General features: G+C 38.9%; 1 protein-coding gene across 2 annotated transcripts in view; it reads left to right on the top strand.

Annotated features, from left to right (window-relative positions):
* Positions 1-15,933, top strand: part of tgfbrap1 (transforming growth factor, beta receptor associated protein 1) — a 69,585-nt gene that overhangs the window by 17,622 nt on the left and 36,030 nt on the right. Inside the window, exons 4-12 of one of the 2 annotated variants that reach the window (XR_008803784.1) lie at positions 2,267-2,421; positions 2,517-2,599; positions 3,959-4,300; positions 4,604-4,661; positions 6,902-7,045; positions 7,369-7,515; positions 8,232-8,391; positions 10,120-10,556; positions 11,615-11,924. Coding sequence is in view for 1 of the 2 variants with exons in the window: in XM_056233602.1 (XP_056089577.1) it covers positions 2,267-2,421; positions 2,517-2,599; positions 3,959-4,300; positions 4,604-4,661; positions 6,902-7,045; positions 7,369-7,515; positions 8,232-8,391; positions 10,120-10,556; positions 11,615-11,806 (1,718 nt within the window). In the remaining variant the exon portion in view is untranslated. Of the gene's footprint in view, positions 1-2,266; positions 2,422-2,516; positions 2,600-3,958; positions 4,301-4,603; positions 4,662-6,901; positions 7,046-7,368; positions 7,516-8,231; positions 8,392-10,119; positions 10,557-11,614; positions 11,931-15,933 lie in introns of those variants that run through there. The other variant, XM_056233602.1, reaches the window with a different exon arrangement.

The raw sequence follows: 15,933 nt of genomic DNA, 5'->3' as shown, positions 1-15,933 counted from the left end.
CATTACACGCAGAAGACAATATTCCTCCGCCCAGGCGAGCAACCACCAAGAAAAGGTGTTAACACCAATTCTCGCCCAGGACAACTGGAAGCTGCTAGGGACTGGAAGATGCTGGCTGATCTTGACCAACGGCTTATTTTTCCACCTGAGATTGCCACCACTAACCTACGACCAGATATTGTTTTGTGGTCTGGATCAGCACGCATTGTTCAACTGATAGAGTTAACAGTGCCATGGGAGGATGCGGTAGATGAGGCATATGAGAGGAAGAAACTGCGGTATGCTCATCTGGCCACTGAAGCAGAACAGCGAGGATGGAGAGTCCAGGTTTATCCAGTGGAAGTGGGTTGTCGAGGTTTTGTGGCACACTCTACAACCCGGTTCCTCAGAGACGTCGGATTCAGTGGCCAAGAGTTGCGTCGCACAGTAAAGAACTTATCTGAAGCAGCAGAAAGGAGCAGCAACTGGCTGTGGTTGAGACGGAAAGATTCTGGCTGGCTGTGTACAGGCCGCCACGCTACGGTTTCGTAGAGTTCTTTAAAACTTGAAGAGTCTGTTGGTTTGTTTGTATACGTTCCTGTGGATATTGCGTGAATGACGGGTGGTTGGGTAGATATTGTGTTTTGCGGTAGGTGGTATGCCATACGGAACCGTTGTCCACTGAAACTGCATATTAACGCACCAGTGGGGCTCGACAGCCTTAGTCAACGGGTTGGCGCGTATGGTTGGGTCGCGGAGAGATTGTGATATTGTGGTTAGGTCTCAGCAGCGGGAGGGATGTAGAGGCCAGTAAGCTGGGCTGAGTTGAGTGGGGGACGGAGGGGGGTGACTCTGGGACGCCAGAGTCACTGTCGAGCCCTCTTGAGGTGTCGTGGGCTAGTCGACGAAACACTGAGGACGGAAGGTGCCCACTTGAAGACCCTAGAGATGTCCCCTACTCGGTTCAATCCAGACGGTTGTCGTGCTGGTCCTGTAGTTGCAGCCGTCGCGTGCGCTAACGCGCCAAGTACACTGCTGCCGTTAACGCCGGACAGAAGGGGAGTCACACTACCTTATGGAAAGAAGCGTAAATGGATGGAGAAGCATAGTTTACTGTAAAGCTACGTCTTAGTTTTGCTTATCTTGGCGAAAGCCGAGTACAAATCAGCATGAAGTTTTAACATCTACTCTCGTGTAATGGAAATCATGATGTGAAATTGGTGTTTTATGCAAACACGTTATCCATTGCATTGCAACTCTGTGGAATTAAAAGGGATAGTTCACCCAAAATTGAAAATTACCCCATGATTTACTCAACCTCAAGACATCCTACGTGTATATGGCATTCTTCTTCCCAGACGAATACAATCAGAGTTATATTTAAAAATGTCCTGGCTCTTCCAAGCTTTATAATGCCAGTGAATGACCGTTTTGAAGTCCATAAAGTGCATCCATCCATGATAAAAGTGCTCCACACGGCTCTGAGGGGTTAATAAAGGCCTTCTGAAGTGAAGCGATGCGTTCGTGTAAGGAAAATATCCACATTTAAAACTTTATCGACTAAATAACTAGCTTCCGGAAGACGGCCTACGCAAGTCGACTTACGCCAAAAGAGTAACTCTTGACGATGTATGACGTAAGGATGTGTGAGTAGCGTAAGCTTTGACGCCTCTCGCGGTTCAGACAAACAGGGCTGGGTAACAAACTCAAGTTCCTCCCACATTTCTCTTTAAAAATTGACATTTTAGACTTTTAATTCGTGACTGGTGTTTTGTTTTGCTCTATCCTCTGCACTCCCACTTTCGTCATTTACGTCGTGCGTCAGGTCAAGGGCCACTCTTTCTCCGTAAATCGATGCGTACGGTCTGCCGGAAGCTAGTTATTTTAGTCGATTAAAGTTTTAAATATGGATAGTTTTCTTACACGAACGCATCGCTTCACTTTAGAAGGCCTTTATTAACCCCCCAGAGTCGCGTGGAGCAGTTTTATGATGGATAGAAGCACTTTTATGGACTTCAAATTTGAAACGGCCAATTCAATGCCATTATAAAGCTTGGAAGAGCCAGGACATTTTTTTTATATAACTCTGATTGTATTCGTCTGAAAGAAGAATGTCATATACACCTAGGATGGCTTGAGGGTGAGTAAATCATGGGCTAATTTTCATTTTTGGGGGAACTATCCCTTTAAGCAGCATTTACAGCGTTCAAGTAATGTGGTGCTCAAAGAGCAGAACACACAATGAATGTCTTTTTGTCAACTTTATAAAAAGCCTCTAATTTCTCAGGTAAGGTGGTGTTGGCCTCATCAAAAGCGGTGTATATGCTGGTGCCTCTCCCTCTAGAGCGTCAGATCCAAGACCTGTTGGCAAGCCATCGAGTCGAGGAAGCCCTGACCCTCACCGAGGCCGCACAGAGAAACATTCCCAAAGAGAAATATCAGGTACGCCGAGCCGTTCTGACTATGGTTAGATACAGGAGTATTTCTCTCAATGGAGAAAGGATTTAAATTGATCGTTTTCTCTTTTTATGTTGTAGATATTGCACAAAAGAATTCTCCAACAAGCAGGATTCATCCAATTTGGCCAGCTTCAGTTTTTAGAAGCGAAAGAGCATTTTAGGTGAAGTACATAATTTTGTCATGCAATTAATACTGTTAATTGCTGTTCAGGCCCAGATGTTTCAGAGGATGACTGAATGGAGTTAATTAACTTGTTTGCTAATTGCTTCTTATCCCTCTGCGCACCTGACCCTAATCGCCGTATGCTAATGGATGGAGAACAGAAACTTGTCTAATAGCTGAATAAATGGCTGACGTAAATATCAGTGGATTCACCATGTTGGATTCGGCATGTATTTTAAGTTGCTACATCTGTCATACGGCATGCCATGAACTATTAACCCATTTGAATCACAGATTGCAAGTACTACTGTAATATTTCAGATGACAAGGAGAAGGTACATCTGGAATAATTTACCATGTAAAAACATAGCCTTATCTTTAAAACCTTATCTTCAAAAATTGAGCAAATGGACAATTGCCACCAGTGTTAGTTTGCTATAATTTATAGTATTTATTAACATTTTTAATTAGCTTTTAAATGTAAGTTTTAGTCATTTCATGTGCTTTTGTGAATTTCATTGGTTTCTTTTTTATATTAATTTTTAGTTGTAGTCATTGTTATGGAAACTTGTTTCTGCCACAGAATACATTTTTTTTAAAAGATAATTGCAACTTTTTCTCACAATTCTGGCTTTTTTTCTCATAATTGCAGTTTACATCTTGCAAATCCCCCCCAAATTTTCTCAGAATTGTGAGATATAAACTTGCAATTGTGACTTTATTGCTTGCAATTGAGGTTATATTTCGCAATTCTGACTTTCTCGCAGTTACAAATTTATATCTCGCAATTCTGACCTTTTTTTTCCTCACAATTAAGAGTTTATATCCCTCAATTTTGACTTATTTTCTCAGAATTGTGAGATATTAAATAGTTATGAAGTCTAATTCTGAGGGGAAAAAGTCTGAAATTCTTACAAATGCGTGCAATTCTGATATCTATTTTTTACTTTTTTTTTGTGAACTCAATTGCGAAGAAAAAATCAGAATTGTGAGATTAAGTCGCACTTACCTGAATTATTTTTTATTCTATGGTGGAAACAAGCTTCCAAACATTAGTACTTCAGCTTAAACTTATTTTATTTTGTGTAGTTTCTATGGCAACATTTATAATTGTTGTATTACTGTAAGTGTTTCATCTAATATTTTTATTTTATTTCAATTAACAAAAACAATTTTAATACTTTGTTTTAATTATCAGGAACAACACTTCCACTGTAGTGTTCATTTTATTTTAATGTGGCTGGAATAGTTTTTAAAAAAACATTTTTTATAATAATACAGCAAAATAAACTTTAATAAAATAAAAACCTTGTAATAATAATAATAATAATGTTGCTTTATCTGATGCCCATCTCAGGAAGGGACAGCTGGATGTACGGGAGCTGATCTCTCTATATCCGCTGCTCCTGCCCGCTTCTTCTTCTTTCACACGTTGCCATCCACCACTTCATGAATTTGCTGACCTGAACCACCTGACCCAGGGGGACCAGGAGAAGGTACAGCGCTTCAAACGTTTTCTCATCAGCTACCTACACGAGGTGCGCAGCAGCGACAGCGCTAATGGTTTCCGTGAAGACGTAGATACGGCGTTGCTAAAGCTGTACGCAGAGACCGGCCACGAGAGTCTTCTGGACTTGCTGGCCTCTGATAATGCCTGTCTTCTGGCAGACAGCGCCCCCTGGCTGGAGAAGCATCACAAGTGGGTACTCGCTTTTGTATTTCTTTGAGTAGCCGTTGATAAAGTTTTGACGGTTTATTTTTGGAAGAAAGCTAAGAGTGGAAAAGATGATGCTTTGCGAAGCTTCACGTTTTGTAGTATTTTGGTTGTTGTCTTATAAACCATTATTATGCATTAATCATCGATGCCCTCTGTCATTTTATTCACAGCAGTCATGGCAGTACATTACATTTTTAAAACTTAAATAAATGACAGTTTAAATAACTTGCGGCATTCCTTAATGTGTGTGTGATTTGACTGTTAATGGTGTTTCTCTCTGTTCAGGTATTATGCTCTTGGACTTCTATATCACTACAATGATCAGGATTCTGCTGCTTTACAGGTGGGTTCTAATTGAACGTTCTGATTGTGGTGACAAGCTAGGAAAAGTTTGCTGCCAATTTTAAAAGCATTTTCTGAATTAAACTGCAATTTAAGCTCTGCTTACATCCTTTGGCATTCTGTTGATTACCACAGAAAAATATTTTGATTCATCCTCCATATAATAATATTAATAATATATATATTTTGAGATCATTACTCCAGTCTTCAGTGTCTGATGATGCTTCAGAAAGCATTCTAAAATGCTGATTTGGTGCTTAAGAAACATTTCTTTTATCTTACATCTATTATTATCAATGTTGAAAATGGTTGTGCTGCTAAATATTTTTGCGGAAAAACATAGCCACTTTTCCACCGTCGTACTAAAAGGTTCCAAGAAAGGTAAGGAACTGTTACGGTTATATTTCTACTTGAGCGCGGTTCGGCACGGATGGATTGCAAAGCGTTCTCGGCCCGGAAATCTCAACTGCGCTAGTAGAATGCGTGTAGTGACATCGCCACTTAGGATTGGTTACTTGTCTGTTGCCTGATTACCAGTTTCTCTGTAGTCGCCAAGCGTGCTATTTGAGTGAAGTAAACAAGTTAATAATAGAAATATCTGATCTTCCTCCATAATGCAGTCGCTATTTGCATCTCATACCTTGTGTAAAGTCTTGCATTACCAAGGCAACAACTGACAACATTCCAAAGAGCTCCATTATCAGTCCTACAGTGGAAAATGAAACCATATCCATACTAGCTGGGCCGGACCGACACGGAATTGAACCGTTAAGCAACGAGATCAGTTTGGCCCAACGGTGGAAAACCAGCTACATGATAAATGATTCTTTTAAGAATAGGGAGTTCAAGGATTATTCACCCAAAAATGACAATTTTGACATAATTGACTCATCATTAAGTTGTTCCAAACCAGTATGAAGTATTTTTTTTATACTATGGAAGTCAATGGGGCCCTTCAACTATTCTTCAAAATATCTTCTGTGTTCAGCAGAAGAAATAAATTCATACAGGTTTGAAACAACTTGAGGGTGAGTAAATTTCAAACTCATTTTTGGGTGAACTATCCCTTTTACAAGAAGGGCATTTATTTGAAATAGAAATCTTTTGTAGCATTACTTTTAATAGATAATTCATACTTGCTAAATACAAGTATTATCATTATTATTTATTTGTTTATTTATTTTTAAATCTTACTGACCCAAAACTTTTGAATGGTAGTGTGTGTATATATGTAAATACAACTTAATAGTGGCAAATAAAATGAACACATTTGCAGAGTTTTAATGATCACTTTCATGCTATATTTACTTAAATTCACAGACACATGAAAATGCACTACCCATTTGATAAGGCTTTTTCTGTATATTTTCAAACTGACATTGTGCAGAGTAAATGCTTCTGTAGTCAGGAAGTCTGATGCAGATTTTGGCTGAGACTGATATTCTAATGGCCACGTATTGGCCAGTTAATCTTCCTGGATGATGTATCGGTCTATCCAAGTTAATGGTGCGTTCAGGTCCTCCAGGGAAGTGTTTACGGCAGGTGCGTTCAAGTCACTTTCGCCGGAGTAAGATGGCGGTTTACTTTCTCTTAATTAATTACACAAAAATACAGCAAGGTTCTTAAACTCTAGTTCTAGAAAATTAAGAATGAAGAAATGTGCATCAGGTGTACTTAGGTTTTTGATTAAGTTATGAAGCCACTGCACACTTTATCATTTACTACATTGTTATATTATAATGCCATCATATTCTGTGCAGGCAATTAGCTTACTTCACTGTAAATAGAAATGCCTGACAATATCACTGCTAAATACCTTTAAATATTGTGCTATTACGCAATGTTTCTCACTGACACACCCCCAACTTGATAAATTTGGGGCTTAAAGAAAAGCCCGTTCATATTTACGACATTGTGGTGGCGTTTATGTGTGTAAATGCATACAATCTTTACGAGATGACTTGAACGCACCATAAGACTGGTGTGATAAAATTGCTTCCCAATCTTCTCTGTCTAAATGTACAGTAATTACAGTGTTTCAGTTTGTGTCATGACCAGTTAAAAGGAGCAGTAATAAATCGGTAGTAAATAGTTCCGGAGGAACGTGTGTGTGTATTTTACTTGCAATATTCATGTTAAGCAAGATGCAGTTCTATTTAAGAACCTTACAATTGGATGTGCTCTCAGGTAATGGATGAATAAGAGCTTTCTTTTTTTCTTTTTTATCCTGTCCTCTTGTAGATGTGGGTTAAGATTGTCAATGGAGATCTCCAAGACTCAACACGACCAGATCTGTTTGAATATGTTGTGGATTTTCTTAGTTTCTGCTCCAACCTTGACCTTGTGTGGCGGCATGCAGACTGGGCACTACAGAAAGATCAAAAGGTGTGTACTTCATCCTCATTGTAATGAACTATTTTAGGTGAGAGGGAGCTTTATCGGTTCTCTACATAATGTTCTAGAGCAGGAATGGGCAACTTCGGTCCTGGAGGGCCACTGTCCTACAGAGTTTAGCTTCAACCCTAATCAAACACACCTGAACAAGCTAATCAAGGTCTTCAGGACTACTAGAAAGTTACAGGCAGGTGATTTTTTTCAGGGTTGGAGCTAAACTCTGTAGGACAGTGGCCCTCCAGGACCGAAGTTGCCCATCCCTGTTCTAGAGGGTGTAATTGACTAGCTTTCTCTATCTTTTGGATCACCTACAGGTTGGTGTGCAAATCTTCACCAAAAGGCCTACCTCAGAGGAGAAGATGGGGCAGTTAAACCCAAATGATGTGATTGCGTATTTGGAGAAACACAGTCAGGCTCTTCTGCTCTACCTGGAACACCTGGTGCTAGAGAAGAAATTGCAGGTAATGGCACCACTGCCAAAGCATTATTGATTCTTTAGTCAAGTGCTGTACCTACTATATGCTAAAAGGTTGCCCAACTCTTTAGGGCTTTTCATGCTAGTTAACCCTGGGTCATTCTAAACCCTGGGTAAACGGAGTCCTGGGTAATCTTCCTTCGTTTCACATTGCTCATAATTTACCCGGGGTTAACAATTAATCCTGGGTATTTATAAACTGAAGTTTCACACTGTACATTCTTAAACTCTGCAGTTAACATCTTTATTTGCGGTGTTGGCGTCACTGATTGGATGAATGCCTTTGTTGACATAAATACTCTAGCATTGTACATCCTCGAATTACAGTATATATTGCCGAGTGAAGTATCAAGTTTATCCTGAATAGGTTTTTCAGACTATAAACGTAAGAATCACTCCAATTCAGTCCAATTGATGTGTTTTTTGTCATCATTTGACATTTTTCCTTTCAAATGCTGATGTTTACATAGTGCGCCGTGTTTCCGTGACTGTCCAAAGCACATGAATATGTGGCACATGATTGGTTGTCTTTTGCTAAGCAACTAGTGTAACATTGTAACTTCGCTGTACTTGTTTGGCACTGCAATGTGTGGTAAAAACCACAACGCAGTGCTAATCTTGTTTTGGTGTATAGATCGAAGATATCCTGGGGTTAAGCGCAGTATGAAAAAGTTATTTTGTGTGTTGTGTCTGTTATTGCAGAAAGAGAAGTATCACACACATCTGGCTGTGCTGTATGCAGACAAAGTCCTGGGCTTGATATCACGACCATCAGCCAATGAGGAACAACTGTCTGCTGCCCGCCAGAAACTACAACGGTTACTGAAAGAGTCCAATCTCTGCAGAGTCCAGTTACTACTAGGTAGGTACCCAGTAGCTGGATGCCTGTGCCTCCAATATACACAAGACTTTTGATCCTTTGATTGCAGTTTAATTAATTGCCCCTTTGTGAAAAGGGCAGGAAAGCAGATGTGAGAGTTGAGCGGTTAGGTGTTGATCTTTGCATAAAACTCTAGTGATCTTTGGTTTCGCAGATATGTCTTGTTGCATTTGACCATTAATAAGAATAATAACTTCTTTATTTTCAGGTTTTGTGTTACCAGTAAATGCTTTGCAATAATGCTGCTAAACACATACTCTGTGCATTGAGAAAGCACTTTGTTTTTACATTTGTTTAATTTTAAACTTTACTATTGACCGAGGTTTACAGCATTTCACTAGATTTGTAACATTTGAAACATATTACATCCATTGTCAATTATACGCAGAAACTTAAAGGAACTCTTTGTTTTTACTGCAAAATAATGCATGAAAGTGAAGGCAATTAAGACAAATATTTTAGTACTGTAATACTGTACTGTAAAGCAAAAATAAATTAAATAAGGCTATAATAGGCTATAATAAATTGTGTAGTACAAAAATATTACGTTAGAAATGTAATTTCTTTCCTTCCCTTAATGTTTTATAGTTAGGGCTATGGTGATAATAATAATAATAATAATAATAATAATAAATTCACGCTGATTGGGTTCCAAAAACAATGGTGAATGTAAAATGGACTGACACAATATTAATTGAATTGAAATTAAAGGTGCTATATGTAACTTTTCTTCTAAAATGAATCCTTTTTTTATTGCATGTGTGTGAAGGGGTTGTAATCACACATTACAATGATCCACTTGTCGGGTTTTGCTATTACCTCTGAAGGCCTGTATTCCTATTTCTATGTAAAGTCTCCGGGTCGGATTTTCTGCGAAAGCCATCGGATGTGACGTGCATGCGCGCTACCGAGCCTCTCTCCTTTTTATATACAGTCTATGCGACGGCACTGCAGCTGACGACATGGAGTCTGATAACACCAAACAACGACCTGCCTCCAGCACAACACAGACTCCAACACAAACTCCACATAAATATAAAAACAAAACAAAAATGTATCTTTCACAAATAGTTAGTGAAATGCCTTGTTATGCTAGATAACACCACATGTCGGCTAAATGCTGTCAATGTATCATGGTACGAGCATGGAGCATTAGTTCAACGTCAAGCTGATAAAAGTAGCCTATTATTATAAGTAACGTTGTAGTGGGAGTTTACATGAGTTTCCAGCATGTTGTTTGATGCTTTCTCCTGTGTGTTGAAAGTCTCTGTGTCCGTGTACCATGAGTGCTCGCTCTTGTGTTCGAGCACGCGCAAGAGCACGAGCGCTCTTGTAAAAATTGGTTGCAATCTGAAACATCACCGATAGAGGCCACTAAAAAATACATATAGCACCTTTAAAGAAGATTAGTGAATAGAAATATTTCAATATATAATGAGTTCACTTTGCAAACTGGTCATTGTACAAGTGTGAACACCCATATAGAGTGACTATATGGCAGTAGAGTGTGGGCAAAAGGGATTGATTGTAAGTTTTCCCCACACTATTTCAATGTGATTTTTGTTTTTTCTATTCTGATTTTATGTCTTTTAAGTGGTGCCATGTGAGGTTTTTATTACAGAACAGTATTTATCATATCGCAGTTGAAATCGCAATATATGTGTATATGCCTAGTGTTAAGAGCTAAAGTATGGTTTGATCTTGCTGTAGGTAAAATTCAGGACTCCGAGCTGCTGCTACTTGAGCAAGCTACACTTCATGGAAAGTTAGAAGAACATGACAAGGCCTTGCACATTCTAGTGCACCAGCTCAAAGACTCGCCTGCGGCTGAGGAATACTGCTCTTGGGCCTCTGCATCTCAGGACCGGTCCTACCGTCAGAAGCTTTTCCACCAACTCTTGAGCGTTTACTTGGACCCGGATTTACCGGGAGGGGCACAAACAATAGCTGCAGTCGACCTGCTTAACCGACATGCTGAAGATTTTGACGCAGTGCATGTGTTAAAGCTCCTTCCAGAGGAGTGGTCTCTACCGTTACTCCGTCCTTTCCTGTGTGGGGCGCTGAGGGCTAGTGTACATGCACGCTGCACTTCCCAGGTTGCAGTGGGGCTGGCCCGGGCACAAAACCTCCAGCTTCAGCATGACAGGGTGAGTTTTCATGAATTATGTTTTTATGTCAGAGCCTGTTGTAGCCTGTCTTGTGGGAAGTGCTTCGAGATGTAGCTACGGTTCGGGGTGACCCGAGTTCAAGTCCCGGCTTAGGGAGCTTTCTTGATCCTGTCCCCCGCTCTCTCCCACTTCATGTCTTATCAGTTCTCTATACTATCCTATTTCAATAAAGGCAAAAACAGTGGGCTGGGCACTTCTATATTTTTACCTGTAGAGTAACCTCACTCGCCTGTCTGTCAGTCAAATTTCATTTTGATATTTTTGCTGGGCATAAAGTAAAGAAAATGTCAGGGTGATACAACTGTCTAGATATCAGAGGGGGGAAAAAACATAAAAAGAATGAAATTATTTAAAATAGAACCTAAATAGTAGTCTGATATCTTTTATTATTATTTCTTAGGGAAAAAAAATGAATGAAACTCGACTATTTGGAATTTGAAATTGAAAAAAAATACAAATCATATGGTAAAGTCAGGGTCAATAAGGCAAACGGCAAAATTAGTTCAGGTTGCAAAAAAATGTCATGCAGTGTTAATGTAATAATTCATGATATTTGTATGAAATAAGTAAATATTTAAATATTTGTAAAACTTTTTTAAATGATTGGTCTGTGTACTCCATACACTACTGTTCAAAAGTTCGGGGACTCCAGTTTTCAGTGTCACATGATCCTTCTGAAATCATTCTAATATGCTGATTTTATGCTTGAGAAACATTTCTTGCTATTATCAATTTTGAAAACAGCTGCAAAAAAAAAAAAAAATTCAGGACTTTTTGATGAATGGAAAGTTCAAAAGATCAGCATTTATTTGAAATCGAAATCTTTTGTAACAATGTAAATGTCTTTCCTGTCACTTTTGGTAAATTTAATGCCGACCCCAAACTTTTGAACAGTAAATTTGTTTTATTTTAGTTTATTTTGTTTATCAAAACCAAATGAAACCAACATGAATTATGTTTATATATATATATACACAGACTTGACCACTACAGTGCATGTCATTGACCCACTAACAACTGCATTCTGTGTTGCACAGCTGAAGTATCGAGGCGGCCCAATATTAGTGTCTGAAAAGAAGGGATGCCAGCTGTGCCACAACACCTTCAGCGAGCCAGACTGCGCCTGCTTGCCTGGCGGAATGCCGGTCCACATTCACTGTGTCGCCAAGAAAGCCCTGGACTTGCCAAAGCGCCATCATGAAAATGCCCACCGCAGCAATCACACATGAAGCTGATCTGTGGGGCAGGCGACAAATTCTGGCGTTACACCTGTACCGCACACATGAGAAGGAAGTGCATAGGGCAACTGTTCAGAGCCCTCGCAAGAGCAGGACCTGCTTTCCCTGTGTGTGTGTGTGTGTGAGGGAGTCAGTCAACAAATAAGACTGTTTGGGAGTTTGAGATACTATTTATTCCATACACACAACACTGACAATGAATATGAACTTTTAAATGAACGTCAAACTAACCCCCCCCCCCAAAAAAAAGACTCTACTGGTTGATCTTTTTAGCATTGCCTTATGACTGGTCCAATGGCTGTCTTGAAATATTTCGCTTTTAAGTGGGTGGTATCCATGTTAACTAACTATTATTTGCTAACTGTTTGAGGTCAAAATGCTAGTGTCTTGACTATCTGTTCCCTGTGAGCAGACTTATCAAAAATTGGTTTATGCGATTTGGCCGATCCATAGTTTTCATTAAACAAACACCAAAGTCGCTTGCTCTGTTCTCAGAGAGTGACAGGTTATAGCCTTAAGTGATTGCATCATGATTCTTTTAATATAAGGGAGAAATGCTTAAAAAGAAAACAAATTATTTTCATGTCATCATGAATATGGTTTGTGGTCATCATAGCTCTTTTAAACCATTTAATAGTAATTTTCTGTGATAAAAAGGGAAGATTTTCCAGAATTTCCATGTTCGTCTTATGGCTACAGTCCGATCTGGGTAACTTCAGTTACATCAGTGTTATGTAAAATTATGCAATTAAAGTCTAATTTATTAGCACAACCCTAGAAAAATACTATTGTGTCTCTCTCTCCCCTCTTTCCCAAGGTTGATTTGGATTGATATTTCCCTTTAAAGACAAGTTTAAGATACAAAGTGATATTTAGTAAAAAAAAAAAAAAAAAAAAAAATGGTTGCCATATCAAACAAACCAATGGACTCAGGCTGTGCTGTGTTTGTGTACATGCTATAACTAAATGCTAAAGTTGCTTATAACATCCAAAATATTTGTTTCTCATATGCATGTGGTGATGTGGATGTGAGTCCTCATGTCTTAATGCTAAGCTGTGATTTTAAAGATCAAAAAATATTTTTAATGTGATCAATTACATTTGTGTTTTTTGGGAAAGCACAGTAGCAGCAATGGCTGCAGAGGGGTTTGCCTGAGAATAATCTGTAAGCTCATATTTGAATAAGTATCTGAAATATTTTCTCTGTGAAAATAGTGGGATTTTAAAGGTGGAATAAGTGAAGGGGGGGGGAAGCATAGAAGAAACACTGCCTACTTAATAAATACTAAAAATGTCCTCGGCCATAACCAGGGAATGGTAGGATGACTTTTTGCATTGATGTTTTTTACAGAAACGGTTTAGCAAGTGAAAATATACAATTTATTATAGTGATTATTGGCTGCAAGGATAATGGTAAATTGTATCCAAACTAATTTGTCATACAGTTAAATAATTTAAATACTATTGTACACAATCTTGAGTGGTGGATCCAGCTCAAGTTCCACACTTGAAATGCCATTGTAGGAAAGTTTCTGTGTGCTATTTAGTCTTTGATTTGCTGATGCGTTTCTCCCAGAAAAAGCTCCATTTGTCAAACGTGCAACCAAATTTTTCCTCCTGTCTGAAGTGAGACTGTAAACTTTTCAGCTTGAGCAACTAAATGGAAATCTTCTACACCTCTTTACATCCACTTTAAGTATTTTATACATATAAATATACATGGATACTGGTGTGTACATACTGTATTAATAACTGTCTGTTGCTTTGTAAATCAATGCTGGTGTGGGTGGAATGTACAAAATGTAAAGACGTCCATTTTAATAAATGATTATGCCTACATGAATAGAGCACGCTATTTATGATGATGTACTTCATGTAAAGAGACTAACAGAAAGACAGAAGAGCCAAATGGCTGGACCTGTTCCATTTTTTGTGTGTGTTTATCAATCCAACATCTTTGCAGAAGCATCATATGACTGACAGATGCTGCAGCCTGAGGAATGGGAAAAATCAATGCATCAATTTCACAAGTTCATCAAGTATGATTCATATGGTTCGATTAGGGTCCAATTCTCACTATTGACTATATGACGGTTTCCTCAATAAACCCCTAATTACTGCTTATTAATAGTTAGTAAGGTAGATGTTAAGTTAGTATCCTACCATAGGATTAAGGGATGTAGAAAATGGTCATTCAGAATAAGGCATTAATATGTGCTTTATAAGTAACATCCAATATCTTACATACATGCTAATAAACAACTAGTTAATAGTGAGAATTGGACCCTAAACTAAAGTTACTATATTCCTTAATTCTTGAAATCAGGTGTTTCATTCAGACTCATTGTCACCGGTGTATAAAATCAAGCTCCTAGCTACTAGTCTGCATTTACAAACATTTGTGAAAAAGGTTGTTTTGAAATTAAGTGAATTCAAGCATGGTACTGTGATAGGATGCCACCTTTGCAATAGCCTACGTCAGTATGTGAAATGATGCTATATATTCCACACAGTCAACTGTAAGTGGTATTATTGGAAAGTGGAAGCGTATAGGGACAGCGGTAACTAAAGCAGCCATGAAGCGGAAGAACACGTCAAATTCACAGCGCCGGGTCATCAAATGCTGAGGCGCATGGTGCGTAAAGGCGCCAACACTAATTCCATAGCTGAAGAGTTCCAAACTTCCACTGGCATTAATATCAGCACAAAAACTGCGGCGGGCTACATGGAATGGGTTTCCATGGCTGAGCAGCTGTATGTGAGCCTCACATAACCAAGTACAATGCCAAGCGTCAGATGGAGTGGTGTAAAGCATGCCACCACTGGACTCTGGAGCAAATGGAAATGTGTTCTGTCTTCTGTGGAGTGACGAATCACGTTCCTCTGTTTGGCAGTTTGATGGGTGAGTCTGGGTTTGGCGGATGCCAGAAGAACGTTACCTGTGTGACTGCATTGTACCAACTGTAAAGTTTGTATAGTATAATGGTAGCTATGAAGTTGTTTGTCAGGGGTAGGGGCCCAGCCCAGCCCAGCCCAACCCAACCCCTGATAAACAACCCAATACCATTATACATGTACAAACTTTACATTTGGCATATTTCCAGTGAAGGGAAATCTTAATGCTAATTTTGGACAATGACCAAAGTTTGGGGAAGGCCCTTTTCTATTTTAGCATGACTGTGCCTCAGTGTAAAAACAAGGTCCATAGAGACATGGTTGGATGAGTTTGGTGTGGGAGAACTTGACTGGCCCGCACAGAGCCCTGAACTCAACCTCATATAAACCTTTGAGATGAACTGGAATGGTAAAAACTACCCAGGCCACCTTGTCCAACATCGATGCCTGACCTCACAAATGTTTTACTGGATGAATGGGCAAAAATCTTTTCATCCATGATCACACATTTCTGTCTTCTTTCAACCAAAAACACGAGTCAGAGAGCCAAACTTTGCGATTTAAGTACGCACTTTCAAATGTCAAATAAAAGGTCATTATGCAGACAGTTTTGCATGCCAACTCACTGGCTTCTTACTGCTGTCATGGTTACAGACGAGAACATGGTTCATGTTTCTTGATATTTGCACACTAGCATGTTTCATCCTCCAGGAAACTGCTCTAGAATGCAGAATCTTGACCAAGATATACCAAGTAACGTGATGGAGGACAAAACCATTTTTAACTATGTGCCCTAGATATTTGAAATGGGATGAATCTCTTTTATTTGGCTTTTATTATTTGACATATTTTATAATATTCTGTTCTATCCGTTTAAAGCTTTGGCAGACAGTAATGACCAGTAGCCTAGCTGTCATATCTATATTTTCTCTCAAAGGTGAGTGATTTTAAATGGGTAATGTGTTTTTTGATTACAAAACTAAATCAATAAAACTAGCTCTGAAAATACTGAACGTCTATCGAACACTCTGTAGCTACTCAATGTAACAAAAGCCCAAATAGCTACATTAGTACAATATAGTTACATTAATATGCAAGGTATTTATATGGAGAAAATTAAACAGCTCTATTCTGTGAATAATTATATACAGTGAAACCGAACTGTACAAATATTTTGGCCGTTAACCTCCATTCAAAACGATTTTGCCAATACAGACATGTTC

This window comes from Rhinichthys klamathensis, unplaced genomic scaffold, assembly GCF_029890125.1.
Source record: "Rhinichthys klamathensis goyatoka isolate OS25496 unplaced genomic scaffold, OSU_Roscu_1.1 h1tg000372l_1, whole genome shotgun sequence".
Taxonomy (NCBI): Eukaryota; Metazoa; Chordata; class Actinopteri; order Cypriniformes; family Leuciscidae; genus Rhinichthys; species Rhinichthys klamathensis.
The sequence above is the reverse complement of the archived record's forward strand: the minus strand, read 5'-3'. Positions and strand labels throughout refer to the sequence as shown.